General features: G+C 57.3%; 2 protein-coding genes across 4 annotated transcripts in view; both read right to left on the reverse strand.

The window, feature by feature from the left end:
- Positions 1 to 476, reverse strand: part of PDE2A (phosphodiesterase 2A) — a 91274-nt gene extending 90798 nt beyond the window's left edge. Inside the window, exon 1 of one of the 2 annotated variants that reach the window (XM_059410107.1) lies at positions 247 to 476. In XM_059410107.1, the coding sequence (XP_059266090.1) occupies positions 247 to 317 (71 nt within the window). In that variant the 5' untranslated portion in view covers positions 318 to 476. The remainder of the gene's footprint in view (positions 1 to 246) is intronic. The other variant, XM_059410108.1, reaches the window with a different exon arrangement.
- Positions 477 to 10768: 10292 nt separating this feature from the next.
- ARAP1 (ArfGAP with RhoGAP domain, ankyrin repeat and PH domain 1) overlaps positions 10769 to 13120 on the reverse strand; it is a 62529-nt gene continuing 60177 nt past the window's right edge. For both annotated transcript variants that reach the window (XM_059410109.1, XM_059410110.1), the window contains 2 exons: positions 11735 to 11884; positions 10769 to 11397 (listed from right to left, as the gene is read on the reverse strand). In XM_059410109.1, the coding sequence (XP_059266092.1) occupies positions 11380 to 11397; positions 11735 to 11884 (168 nt within the window). In that variant the 3' untranslated portion in view covers positions 10769 to 11379. The remainder of the gene's footprint in view (positions 11398 to 11734; positions 11885 to 13120) is intronic.

Genomic DNA, 13120 nt, shown 5'->3' on the forward strand with positions numbered 1-13120 from the left:
CAGCCCCTTCTATGGGACCCCAGCCCCATTGCTCCCCAGGTTGATGCCAGACACCCCCAGCCCTGTGCAGAGGCCCCCCAGGTTATAGTCCAGCAACCAGACTCCCAGGAGCAGGGTCGATCCCCGATCCTCCCACGTGGCTCAGCTCCACGCCAACCCCAGCTCTTCACAGGCACTCCCAGGACCCTTGTCCCTGGTGCGTCTTGCAGCCGCTCACCCAAACCCCAGCCCCTCGATAGTACTCACGGCTCAGCCGGTCGCGCTGCCGGGTACTGCTGGCTCCTGCAGAGGATGGAGTGGCCGCATGCCTGCCCCATCGCTCCTCATCGTCTGCCTCCCCAGCCAGACTAAGGTGGCACCTCGCCCTGTCCACCCTGCCCGGGGTGCCAGGCGGGGTGCCTGGCCCGGTAGGCACGGGGACCAAGAGCCGTAGCCTGTCCCCAACTCAGCCTGGACTTGATACCCCGACCTAGTGCTGCTGCTGCCCCAGTTGCTCCCACCTCTCCTGCTGCCACTGCCTCTGCCGCTAGGCTGGCTCTGGGAGGAGGTTGGAGCAGGTCTGATAATGCAGAAGGGGGAGGGAGGAGGGAGGAGGAAGAGAGAGGCCCAGACAGAGAGGCAGAGAGGGAGGGAGGGGTAGAGAGAGACTCTGGCTGGGAGAGGAAAAGAAAGATTCACACACAGAGGAACAGACAGAGACAGAAACAGACAGGAAGGAAATGCGTGAAGGAGAGAAGAGCAGGATCAGAGCCTCAAAGAGATCAAGACGGAAATATAAAGAGATCAGAGAGGCATAGGGAAAACACATACAGATGAACAAAGATAGAAAAGAAAAGAAAAAAAAAAGTCAAGATGGGAGACAGTGAGCGAGAGAGAAGCAGAGAGAGGAGCTTAGAGAGGTTGGAGGATGAAGGATTTGCACTGTGCATGGACTAGAATGGGAGCTAGGGGTGAGGGGCAGAGGAGTGGGACCCAGACCCTGCACTACCCCATTCTGGAGGCCCTCAGGGTCAGGGGACACTTCTGAGCCCTCCTCAAGTATGGAAGGGCCCCGCTCCAGGCAAAACCAGCTCCTCTGGGCTCCCTTACTGAGTCTGCATCATAGTCCTGGGGCGTGTCCCCAGCATGGAGCTGGGTACACAGGGGGGTTCGGGGACTTTTGCTAAGGGCGTTTGGACTCAGCCTTGTCACAGAGTCCACTTTTGGTGGCTCTGCTTAGTCGAAACACTGTGGGACCTGATGCTGAAGTATGCACTTTTTTTTTTTTTTAGACTTTAAGTAATCTCTACAGCCAATATGGGGTTTGAGCTCACCTCCACTAACTTCTTCATTCATTCACAAGCACTATCTAATGAAATTGGCCAATGTTAGACAGGACTCAGACTGTTCCTTGCCTTGGTGAAGCACCAAGTCAAGGTGTATGTGTTGGGGGGGTGGTTATGTTGGAGGTGGTGTGACAGAAGCACAGTGTCTGTCATGCCCAAAGAGGACCCTAGACTCAGTCTAGGATTTGTGAACATCTCTGTAAGAGAGGATACCAGGTGGGTCTTTTTTTTTTTTTTTTTTAAAGATTTTATTTATTTATTTGACAGAGAGAAATCACAAGTAGTCGGAGAGGCAGGCAGAGAGAGAGAGACACGGAAGCAGGCTCCCTGCTGAGCAGAGAGCCCGATGCGGGACTCGATCCCAGGACCCTGAGATCATGACCTGAGCCGAAGGCAGCGGCTTAACCCACTGAGCCACCCAGGCGCCCATACCAGGTGGGTCTTTAAAGGACCCCAGGAGAAGGGAGTGTACTCACCAGTAACCTCACTTCTCTGACCAGAGGGGGCAATACTCCTGGCTCCACACACCAGGATCCAGGCTGCAAAGCCCATGAGACTGAGTGAAAACCCAGCCCCTGTTAATGGGCGCGGGGGGGAGGGCACACAACAGTGGTGGGATGGACAGGAATGACCCGGCTTGTGCATGAGGCCTGTCCAGGCTGACAGAAGGTGGCCTTCTCATGGCTGAGCAAGTGTCAGGAAAGAAAATGGGAGGGAGCTTTTGCTTCCCACTGTGGTCCCAAAAGGTAAAATTTCAGACCTCTGAAAGCTCTGGCCGAACTGTTTTCTCAGCCTGACCTGTACCTGGGACCTCGCTGCCCCATGCCTTCCAGCTGGGAAGGCATTTTTCAGCCCCAAAAGCCCAGGCCCTGGCCCATGTCCAGACTCGGCCTTTCACAGTTCCCCTTCACGCCCCGAGGAGCCCGGCAGTCAGAAGCTGAGTCAGAGGGGTTCAAAGCAGGGCACAGGGGAAGCAGGTGTACAGAGGCCTCACCTACCACCGGGCCTCCTCTCTGCCCTCCCACTCTGGAAACCGCAATGGAGGCCTCATCTTCAGAAATTTCCTGGGAATATACTCAAGCAAGTCAGGGAGAAGGGAAGGTCTCCCCCCATCCCACTGCCACACCAGACTCCGCAGCTGCCCCAGAAGTAAGGAGCCTGCAGAAACGAAGCGCAAGAGCCAGAACTCCTGGGTCCTGGGGTACTCCCGGGTTAGAGGTAGGCAGGTGGAAGTTCAGATCCCTGCTCTGCCACGTGCCCTGGGCAACTTATTTAACCTCTCTGAACTTCTATTTAGTTTTCTCATCTGAAAGGAGATGTCACAATTTCCAAGCTCGAAGAACTGTGAGGCTTTGGAAATGTCTGCCAAGTTCCCAGGGGGAGAACCTTCTTCCTTCCCTCCCGTCGCCCTAAGAGGTTGAGTTGATGGGGCTGTGAGAGTAACGGCCTCAAATGCTGGGGCAGGGGCTGCGTGCCGGAATGGGGGAAGGCCTCTTAAAGGGGAGAGGGCCGGAGGTTTCCGTCCTGCTCTCAGTTCCTCTGGCTGCCTGCGGCCTGGGAGGCGGCCCCACAGGAACCCTAGGCCCGGAGCGCTCACGGCGAAGCCCCTCCCCGCCGCAGGCCCCGGCCGCTCTCCCGGGTGCTGATCCGGGCGTGCCGCGCTCACAGGCTCGGGCCGTCGTTGTGCCGCCAGTCGGCAGACCCCGGGTAAGGCTAGTTGGCGGAACCGGCGGGAGGTGAGAGGAAGCCGGGAGGGGGTGGCTGTCCCAAGCGACGGGAGGGTGCAGCCTCTGGGATCCAGCCTCCGCCCCGCGCCCACTGCCTCGCGAGGACTCCAGGCTCCAGCTAACTCCTCATTGCCAAAGAACGCGGCTTCTTCCCAGCGCCCTCTCCCGCCTCCTTCCTGCTCGGCTGTTTCCCTCCCACCTTCCAGACGGCCCCTCTTCTGTCTCTCTCGCTGCCTCATCCTGTCTTTGCCCCCTCAATATGGGTTCTCCTCACAGGAGCACCAGGCCCCCTCTCTCCTCTTTCTCCACCCTGGACTCAGGGAGTTTGGAGCCTTCCCCCAGTGCACCATCTCTGAGTGCTCCCGTGCAGGCCAGCCCTCTCCCCAGGGCTCCAAACCTCCAGTACAGATTGCCTCTTGGACATCTGTGGGAACATCCCAGAGACCCCTCACACTCAAATATTCAACAGCCAACGTATCTTTTGTCCCTAACAAAGGCATCAGCAAACTTCTACTCTGGAAGCCTCAAAGTCATTTTGCCCCTTTCTTCTCCTGCACTTCCTGTGTAAATCTGTCACCCTCCTCTCCCTCTGTAATCCTCTCTTCTGTCCACTGCTTCCATCCCTCCAGGCCCAGCTTACTTCCTCCTCCTCTGGTCTTTCTCCAGCCCCTCCAGAGCCCTCAACCCCACTATTCCACGCTACCCTGCCCCTGGTACTATCTAGCTCGTCATAGAACTCTTCCTTGAAAGCCTTGCATAGCTCCTCAGTGCCTTCAGGATAAAAGCCAAGCTCGTCAGCCTGGTATTTGAAGTCTCTTGTGTTCGCTGACTGACCTCTCCGTTCTCCACACGGATGGGGTCTAGTCCCTAAGCGCACATCAGTCCTTTTTTCCTACTTGACTTGGTACCCTCTGGTTCCCAGGCTCACTTCTGCCTCTTCTTGCTTTTCTCTGCCCATCCCAAATCCTGGCCTATCCTTCTTGGATCAGTTCACACACTCCCTGCCCTCACCCACAGGGGACAGGGTAGACAGGAGGAATCACTGGGTTCTGGGCTGAGCAGCTGGATGACACTTCTCTCAAGGACAGGCCAAAGTCCTCTTCACCTCAGCCCCAATCCGTAGCCTTGGGGCAGCCTCACCAGGTCCGAGTGAGAAATGTTGTGGAAAGTAAGGAGCAAACACCGATGAGTGTGGAAGTGAGACAGTGCTTGAGAGCTCGGCACAGGATCACACCAGAGCAAGGTCTCAGAACAGGCTGTAGGTGGATGGTGAGGGGGCCCTGATTGCCCCACTCTGTGGGAACCACTGCCCCACCCACCCACCCAAGGGCAGACTGAGGCCATGGAGCATCCCTTGGCCTTCCTGGGGGGAAGGCTGGTAATTGGCAGAACATGGATTTCACGGAGGCTCAGCCTGAAAACTCCTGGGTGACTCCCTCTGGCTGGGAGCCAGGATGGGCCCGCATCTGAGTCTTGGCAACTGAAGCCCAGGGGTGAGCGGGGGGAGTGGGGAACTCGGCTCCATCTCACAGTGCTTCTCTGCCTCCCACTCAGCCAGGAGGATGCCACCTGTGGCTTCAAGGACAATGGCTGAAGAAGCACCAAGTCCTCGCCAGAGGCCTGGCATACTTCCCTGTGTTCCCACACGAAGCACAGACCCCATCACGCCACAGGTGACAAGGCCCTTGTTGATAAAGGAATAAAAAGCCATGCCAGGCTCCAGAACAGCTCTAAGCTGGTATGGCTTCTTCAAAACCTCGGTAAGGTGGCTCTGGGGCCCCAGAACTGAGGGTTGAGGTACTGTGGGCCTGCTTCAGGTCCAGGATCAGTCCGAGCTGTCCCATGAAAGAAGGGGTGACTTCACACGGGGGTAGTAAGCTTCCCTTTCCTGCTGGGCAGGGGAATGAAGTGGTGGAGCAGATGGCCAATTCAGGAAGCGGAGAGGCAGCCAAAATACAGCCCCTCAGCCCAGAACCCAGTAATGCTTCCTGTCTCCACTGCCCTGTGGATTTGGTGGGGGTGCTGAGCTGGCCCACTGAGGATGGAGAGATTTAGGATGGACAAAAAGGAAGAGAGGGAAGTCAGCCTGAGATGGGGCTAGACCAGATGCTTAGAAGGGCCTTCTGCCTAAGGTCAAGGTCATCTCCAGGAATATGGATCAGACAGCACAAGATGCCAGAGCCGGTGGAATCCAGCCCCTTATGGTGCAGCGGGGAAAACAGGCAAGAGGGCAGAAACATGCCCAGCTCACACAGTGAACAGAGGGCAGGCCAAGACCTAGGACCAGGGACTTGTGGTCACTGCCCCACTCCACTACCTCCTCCTCCTCACCTCTTCCGCTGGGGTACACAGCTAGGAAAGAAGGCTGTGGATATAGCTCCTGACCCCAGGGAGGTATCCCCAGGAACGTGGCATTTCAGCAGGATAGGTCTGAACAGACGTGGCTTCCGTGGCTTCATACTCTGGGGAAGGTTTCGCCCTTCCTGAGGTTCTGGCCCCAGCTTCCTCACCTCCACCACCCTCCAGTGAGGCAATTCTCCTTCCAGGAGGCCCTGAGCTACCCACTCAGCCCCAATCTACCTCTTCCCCCGTAACTCCCCGCACCTGAGCGGGGGCGGGAGGGGGTGTGACTCAGTGGGATAAAGGCAGCTGCTATATTTGAATGATTACATAAGCTAGGAGGGAAGCAAGGTCGGTAGACAAGCTGAGGCTGGCACCCGGGAAGCAGGGTCTCCACCCTCCATCACACAGTGCCCGCCTGGGCTTGGACAGGACTCCACGAGGACCTGGGAGGTGTGAGCTTGCATTGCTGGACTGTGAAGGATGTCCTCCCTACGGCTAACCACAGTAGAAAGGCTCTGTTCCCTCTCTACCTTCTTAGAAAAATAACCCTGTGGCTTCTAGAAACCTTATGGCCAAACTTAGACTAAGCCCCAGATCCTCTCCTTGAACTCTCTCCAGAAGGAAAGACAGAACGGAAAACATGGTTTGTCACTGACTCAGAAAAAGAGTGCTTGCTGGGAGGGGGGGCACCGGGCCTGAGGCTTTGCTCACCTGCACCTTATGGGAGGGACCTGTGTTCCTTCTCAGCCACGCCACTTACCGTGCCTTGGTTTCTTCACCTATAAAATGAGAATATCTTCCTCATGGGGTGAGTTTGTTGTAAGGATCAAATGAGAAAAGACAAGCAAAGCCTTAGCCCTGGTGGTGGTGGGGGGGGGCTTCACTGTGGCTTATCAGTATTACCATCTGCATCACTGTCATTGCCAACACTAAGGACTGGCTGGAGGCCTCCCAGATTGGAATGATGTCTGTGCCCCAGTGACCACTGACCCGGGTGGAAGGTGGGAACCCAGAGGAGAGAACTGATTCTGAGAGTCAGGAGCCAGACTTGCTGTGTTCCCCTAAGCAAGCCCCTGCCCTCTCTGGTCCTCAATTAGTAAATGAGCCCTCAATGAAAGACCCCCGAGGCCCTCAGCTCTGGAGCTCATGTTAGCGAGAGAATCCACCCTCCCCCCCCAACTGGGGATTCGTGACTTGCGGCGCTGAAAGCTGCAGTGCTTCAGGGTGGGGGTATCCTGGGCTGGTATGAGCTAGGGGTGGGCGCCAGCACAAGGCCCATCTCCTCAGAGCTGCTTGGCAGCTCCTAGAAGGCCATGGGGGGCCCCTAGGAGGAGGAAGGCTGTGCCCACCCAAGCTGTGTTACCATGACGCTGGTCTCCATGGTGCCAGGCACACAGGCGGAGGGGCTGACGTGACAGGATCTGGAGGCTCAGGCCCTTGGGTCCCCTAGGCCTGTCCCTCTGTCCCCATAAGCCCCCATGAGGTCCCCAACCTAAGGCCCCCAGGAGGGAGGGCAGGGAGGAAACACAGTTTCTATCTCAGGGGGTCGAAAGAGTGCTAAGAGGACTCAGAATGACCGAGGCGCAGGGGGGAGAGAGACAGGAGCAGAGAAGTGGCAGAGAGGGAAGCACTGAGGAGCTACAGAAACAGACGGAGGGAAAAGCGGGGGGGGGGGAAGACGGGGGGGGGGGGGGGGGAGGATGCTATCGTCAGGGAGTGGGCTGTGTCTCCCAGGCTGACAAGCGGTGGGAGGGCTGTCCAGCCCATCTCTTTGGTCTCAGTGTCTTGAGGTGGTTGGTGGTGGGAGGACAGAGTGGAGGAGGAGGAGCAGGGTGGGGGCAATTTTCCTAGAGAGCTTTGTTGTGGGGGCGTTCAGACACGTGCCGTGTATGCGTGTGTGCGTGTGTGTGTGTGTTGGAAGTGCAGGCTGAGGTGTGCAGGCACGTGTGTACAGGGCATGAGTGCATGTGTGGCATGTGTGCGCCCGTGCCACTGTGTCTCCAGGGTGATAAATACAGCAGGAGGAGGTGGAACCAGGGAGAAGAAAGTGCGGAAATTTCCACAAGCTGAGAGTGGCGTGGGAGAGGGGACATGCCAGGACTGGACCAGCTCGGGCTGACTGGGGGACCCTGCCCTGGTAGCTCCTCCCTGGGCCAGGTCCTAGCTGGGGTCAAGTGACTGGACACAGGCACACATACACTTAAGTGCGCACAGTGCGGAAGAGCAATCCAGAAGAGCTTCCTGAAGGAAGTGTCTTATTGGAGGAGAGGTTGAGAGGTTCATGCCAGCTGTACTTACGTGTATATGTGCGACAGACAGACATTCCCCAGCAATTAGGGCCTGATCACACGTTGGTCACAGAGCTAGCTAAAGAAACAGGAATGGTCTCTGGTGGGGGAAGACCCCAAGGAGCCCATTTGACTGGGATGTGGTTACATTTAAGAGGCAAGAAGGGCAAAACCCCAGCACCAGAGGCATGGGGGAGAGGCCCCCAGGGCACTAAGCCACACCCACAACGGGTTGCTCATTACAGGGTCACAACACCTTGCCCCCGCATCATGCTGTTCCATCTTCTTAAGACACCTTTCCCTCTTAAATCCACCTGTAGAAATCTGCTCGTCTTTGTAGCCTCACCTCCTCTGTGGAGTTTTTCTTGATCAATACCCCTCCTGGAAGGGCTCCCCCTCACCGGCATTTACTTATGTGCTCCCCCTCAGTGTCCAGTAAAGCTCTGTACACAGTAGGTGTTCAAGAAGGGCTTGTTGAAGTAAAAGATACGAGGCCTGGAGAAGACTCTGGATGCCAGGTCTCCCTAGACATGTGTGGGAAGGGGATTACCAAGGGATAGTGCGAGTTACTTCACACATATTAGCTCATTTAATCCTCCCATTAGTAGGTACTATTAATACCTCCAAAGTAGACGTGAACAGTGAGGATCAGAGACCTCAGGAACTCAGCCAAGGTTCCAGAGCTTATACATGGGAGCGTGGGCATCTGCCCAACGGGTGTCCAACACCCATGTTCTTCCCAGTGAGCTGTGTGCAGGGGGGAAGCCACCAGAGCACTGGGCCCGGTGAGAAAGGCTCCACTCCAGGCCTCCCTCCAATCCCTTGGATCTGGGGGAAGGAGGAGGCAGGGCCCATCTTCCCCTCCCCTGTCCTATGGATTTCTTGCAGAGCCTGGGGGTCTCCCGAGGCCCTCCAAGGCTGCAGAACACTTTGCAGGGTAGGCGGGTCGAGCAAGAAAGAGGTAGCAGAGAGAAAGAGTGAGACAGACAGACATCCCACCCCATCACCCAGCCCTTTCCCTCTTCCCTCCTCCCTCTCCATCCATAATGCTCTCCACCCAGACTGACTTGCCACAGCCTTCTCTCCCAGGGCTCACTGTGGTCAGGCCCAGACTTGGGTCACCGGGTCCGTCTCTCCAAACACCTCACCCTAGCTTGCACCCCTTCCTACCACATATACCGGCAAGGCTTCCAGTTTCCAGGGCCAGCTTGGGGGTACCTCCTCCTCCAGAAAGCCCCCTCTTCTCCAAGAGCTGCTTCCCACCCCTCAGTAGGTCTAGTTCTGGGATCTTGACACATCCCACCCCTCCCCCACAACCCTAACCTCAAATGTGAATATAAACCACTCAGGGTCCCAAGAGGCCCCATTTCTTGGAATCCCTGTGACCAAGACCAGCAGAGTCTCCTGCCCAAAACCACCCATCACGCTGTTGTCATTGCCATAATTCATTACAGTTGAGACCTGAGGCTCCTGTTGGGATGTTGTCCCTGATCCCAAAGGAAAGCACTTTAAGTTATCATTAACTCCTGACAGTTCAGATCCCCTTTCCCAGGGACATATGGGGCCACTTATAAGAGGAGAGAGAAGAATTTAAATCAGGAGGGATACAGAAGAGGGAGACTCCCTCCCCCTGAAAGAGTGACTATAGAAACGAACCTCAGGTTTGATTCAGGAAAGCTATGTGACCTTGCACAAGTCACTTCCCTTTCTCTGAGCCTCCTCCAGGAGGAGACAGTGCAGAGAGCTACTCTCTCCTTCTGGCTCCTAGATTCTGGGAGTCCACAGCACTTGGTGTTGCCTTCCAGAACATCACTAGTCTTGGAGTCAAAGGCAGGGCCAGGTCCCACCCCACACTCCAACAGAACACCACCTGGGCCAGGACAGCCACACTGGGGTCTCCAGAACCTGCTCCCCGATCAGTAATGTTGAGCTATCCATGGCTGCCCCCTGGTGGCTCAACTGAGTCACTGCAGCCAGTCCCTGAGCCTGGGCAGCAAGGCTGGCAGCCTAGCATTGGGGCATTTCCAGTCTTACCCACCAGACTCTCTCTACTAGCTGGTCAATCCAAGGCGAGATCCAGGGAAGAATTCCAGCCCCTGAGCAGTTGGACGACAATCTTGTCCTAGCTGCAGGCCGAATGGTCGGACTTTCAATCTGTCAGCCTGGCCCGGAGCAGCCCACATAAGGGACGATAAGAGTGGGACTCAAGGGGCTTAGCCCCAGCCTGTGAAACTGGCCAGGAGACCTATTCCAGTCTGACATCCACTTCCCCTCCTCAAGAGCCTGGAACACAGAACCTGGAGGAGCTTTCAGCTCCCCAACACCCCATTCCTACACTGGCCTTCCCCAGAGTGGGAACATATGAATCAGAGGTCCAGTGACCCATCTCCACCCCCTTTGTCCACCAGCCCCCACTGGCTGAGGCTAAGGTTGGGAGGTCAGCCTGTCTGCCTGCTGCGCCCCTGGAGAGAGGGCGGTAATGAGGCTCTAAGCAGAGGCAGGAATGTGGTGTCTGGCACCTTCCCAGGGAGTCCCAAATAGGTCTCTGAACAGCTCGTTATCTCCCCAACTTGCCAGGGCCTTGTCTTCCTGGAGGAGACAACCAGGGAGTGTTCAGTGAGGGCAGCCTCCAGGGGTAAGGCAGGGCCCATCTCTGGAGGGCCATGCATAGGGACCAAGGGACACCTGAGGCTCTTCTTCCTAATTTAATAAAGCTCCTGTGACTCTGTGACCTTGTGTCTCAGAAGGGCTGGTGGGGGGCTGCCCTGAGTCACTCACAGGCTACACCCAGGCCCCGGCCCAGACTCTAGACTGCAGCCAGGAAAGGGGCTTGCTCCAGCTGGGGTCTGTCCTGGCCAGGGTCAGGATAGGCCTTCCCAGCCCGGCTGCACAGGCATGCAATGGGGATGGCATGGAGCTGGGCTGGGGCTCTGCCTGGGGCAGGAGGGAGGGGCTAAGCAGCTCAGGGCCCCGGGGTCCCCCCAGCTTCAGGGCACTAGGCACTCACCTTTGGGCCTCCTGAACTCCTGGCCCCTCCTACACCAGAGCACCTGAAACCCCCAGCCAATCACAGGCCTCGGCAATATAGGATAAAATATACAGATATATTTATATTATCAAAAGGCCCCCAAAGTGGGGAAGGGGCACCAGGAAGCCTGGGCCCTACCAGTCAGGCTAGACTGGAGGGAGCTCCTAAAGTCCCCCAGGCCTGGCTCTAGGCTACAGAGAAACATACCCAAGAGCTCTCTCCCCATCCCAGCTGAGTGTTCCTTTAGAGCATCTGCCACCATTTGCTGCTCTGGAGTCTGGGACAAGAGGGTGGGCACCCTTCCAGCGGGGCCCCAGAGCCTTGGGCCTCTGCAAGGATGGTGGTCCTCCAGATCTCCTGACTGATGCCCATCCCATCTTTCCAACCCCTCAAACTCAGGGTCGGTGACCCTGGTTAGGGAGCAGGCCAAGCCAGGGGCGCTGAGCACCTGGACAGAGCCCATGAGAGGTTCCTCCTCAGGCAGACCCTGCTGCCCTCTGCTTCCTGGCCAGGGAACCCCACGCTGCAGTCAGGATGCGGGGTGTGGGGGTGAGGCTTCCTTGTGCACTCCCCGCTGGCTCACACCGGGCACACAGGGCACGAGGGTGTCTGTACAGGAAGGCTTCGTGGCAGCAGAGTCCCAGAGGCAGGGGCTGGCTCTTGCGTGCTCAGACGTTGCGGAGGAGCTGTGGGAAGCCACAGAAGGCCAGATTCCATAAGCACGCTGGGAGGGCTCACAGGGCCGGTGGCCCCGCTTAAGCTTTTGCAGCTACTTGGGAATGCCAGCCTGGGAGTACTCAGGTCAGCTGGGTCCCCCAGGGCCATGCAAAGAGGGGGGGCCTGTGAACTACGCCAACTGAAGGAGCCGGGCGGGAGGCGGGGGGGGGGGGGGGGGGGGGGGGGGGGGGGGGGGGGGGGGGGGGGGGTGTGTGGCAATCAGGACAAGTAGAGAGGGGACTCAGGCGGAAGGCATACCCCAGCCAGGCCCCAGCCCTCTGCCCACAGGGACAGAAAGCCACTCACGGATAGGGGGTCCGCAGCGAAGGCGGCCACGCTCCGGCGCATCTCGTTCTCGCTGCCACGCAGGGGGATCAAGGACACGCTGCCCAACCGGACCTCAGGCGCTGCCCGGGACACACGGGAGGGCTCCGAGGGCCACACCAGGCCGTCGTGCTGGGGAGGTGAGAGGAGGGCACTCGGCTCCCGATCCACCCACCCTTCCCAGAAATGCCTCCAGTTCTGAGCTGAGGGGATACCCTCAGCTTTGATCCCAGTCAGTATGAGAAGCAGCAGTTAGAGGAGAATATGACTGTATCCCTGGCAAAACGCAGCCAGTGACGTTGCTCAATAACTCCCACCTCTGGGTACACAAACTGCTCCAAGAATACGGTACCCAGAAATCAGTTCTAAAGGAAACACATGTGTGCCTCCTTCCACTGGGAGCCAAGACTATGGAATCCACCTGTTTTCCCTTTAGGCTTGACTACCAGGAAGCTCAGGGCCCTGGTACAGTTCTGTCTCCCTTTTCCCCCAGACAACTCTGAGCTCTTGTTTAAAATCTATGGCTTGAGGGGCGCCTGGGTGGCTCAGTGCGTTAAGCCGCTGCCTTCGGCTCAGGTCATGATCCCAGCGTCCTGGGATCAAGTCCTGCATCGGGCTCTCTGCTCAGCGGGGAGCCTGCTTCCTCCTCTCTCTCTGCCTGCCTCTCCGTCTACTTGTGATTTCTGTCTGTAAATAAATAAAATCTTAAAAAAAAAAAAAAATCTATGGCTTGAGTCCAACCCCCTCCCCCCACCCCATCCAACCCCTTCCTGGCCTGTTCCCACCTGGCCCAATGTGGCGACCACCTGACTCCCTCAGTCTGTCCTCCCCTGCAGGCAGAATCCAGAATGAGCCCTCTTAGACAAACCGGCAAACCACTTTCTCACTTCAAACTCTCCCTTCAAACTGCTGACGAGGTTGAATTCGGCTTCCTGGGAATGGCCTTCAAGGCTCTGAGATCTGGCTCCTGACTCCCTCCCTTTCCAGTGTCAGCTTCTGGCACTCCTGGCCTCTCTTTGCACCCTACCATGCAAGCTGTAGTTCTCTGGCCATGCCTTTCCATCAGCTGTTCCTCTGCCTGGAAACCACCCCCCCACCCACCGCCTTTGCTAGGTGAAGGCTCTGTCACCCTCCAGCTCAGCTCCCATGATGCCCCCTCCCTGCTGCCTTCCCCACCTACCCGCCACCTTCCCTAGCTAGCAGGCTCCCTGGGCTTTTTTCTCTGTCTGCACACACTGACCACACCAGGCTATTTAACAGGTCACTTCGAGGTCTGTTCCTTTGTACCTGTGGAGTGGCCGAGGAAAGGGGCTGCACCCTCGGTCTCTAGCACGCCTGGCTTGGGGATGGACCAGAGGGGCCTCTAGG

This window comes from Mustela nigripes, chromosome 1 (assembly GCF_022355385.1).
Source record: "Mustela nigripes isolate SB6536 chromosome 1, MUSNIG.SB6536, whole genome shotgun sequence".
Lineage (NCBI taxonomy): Eukaryota > Metazoa > Chordata > Mammalia > Carnivora > Mustelidae > Mustela > Mustela nigripes.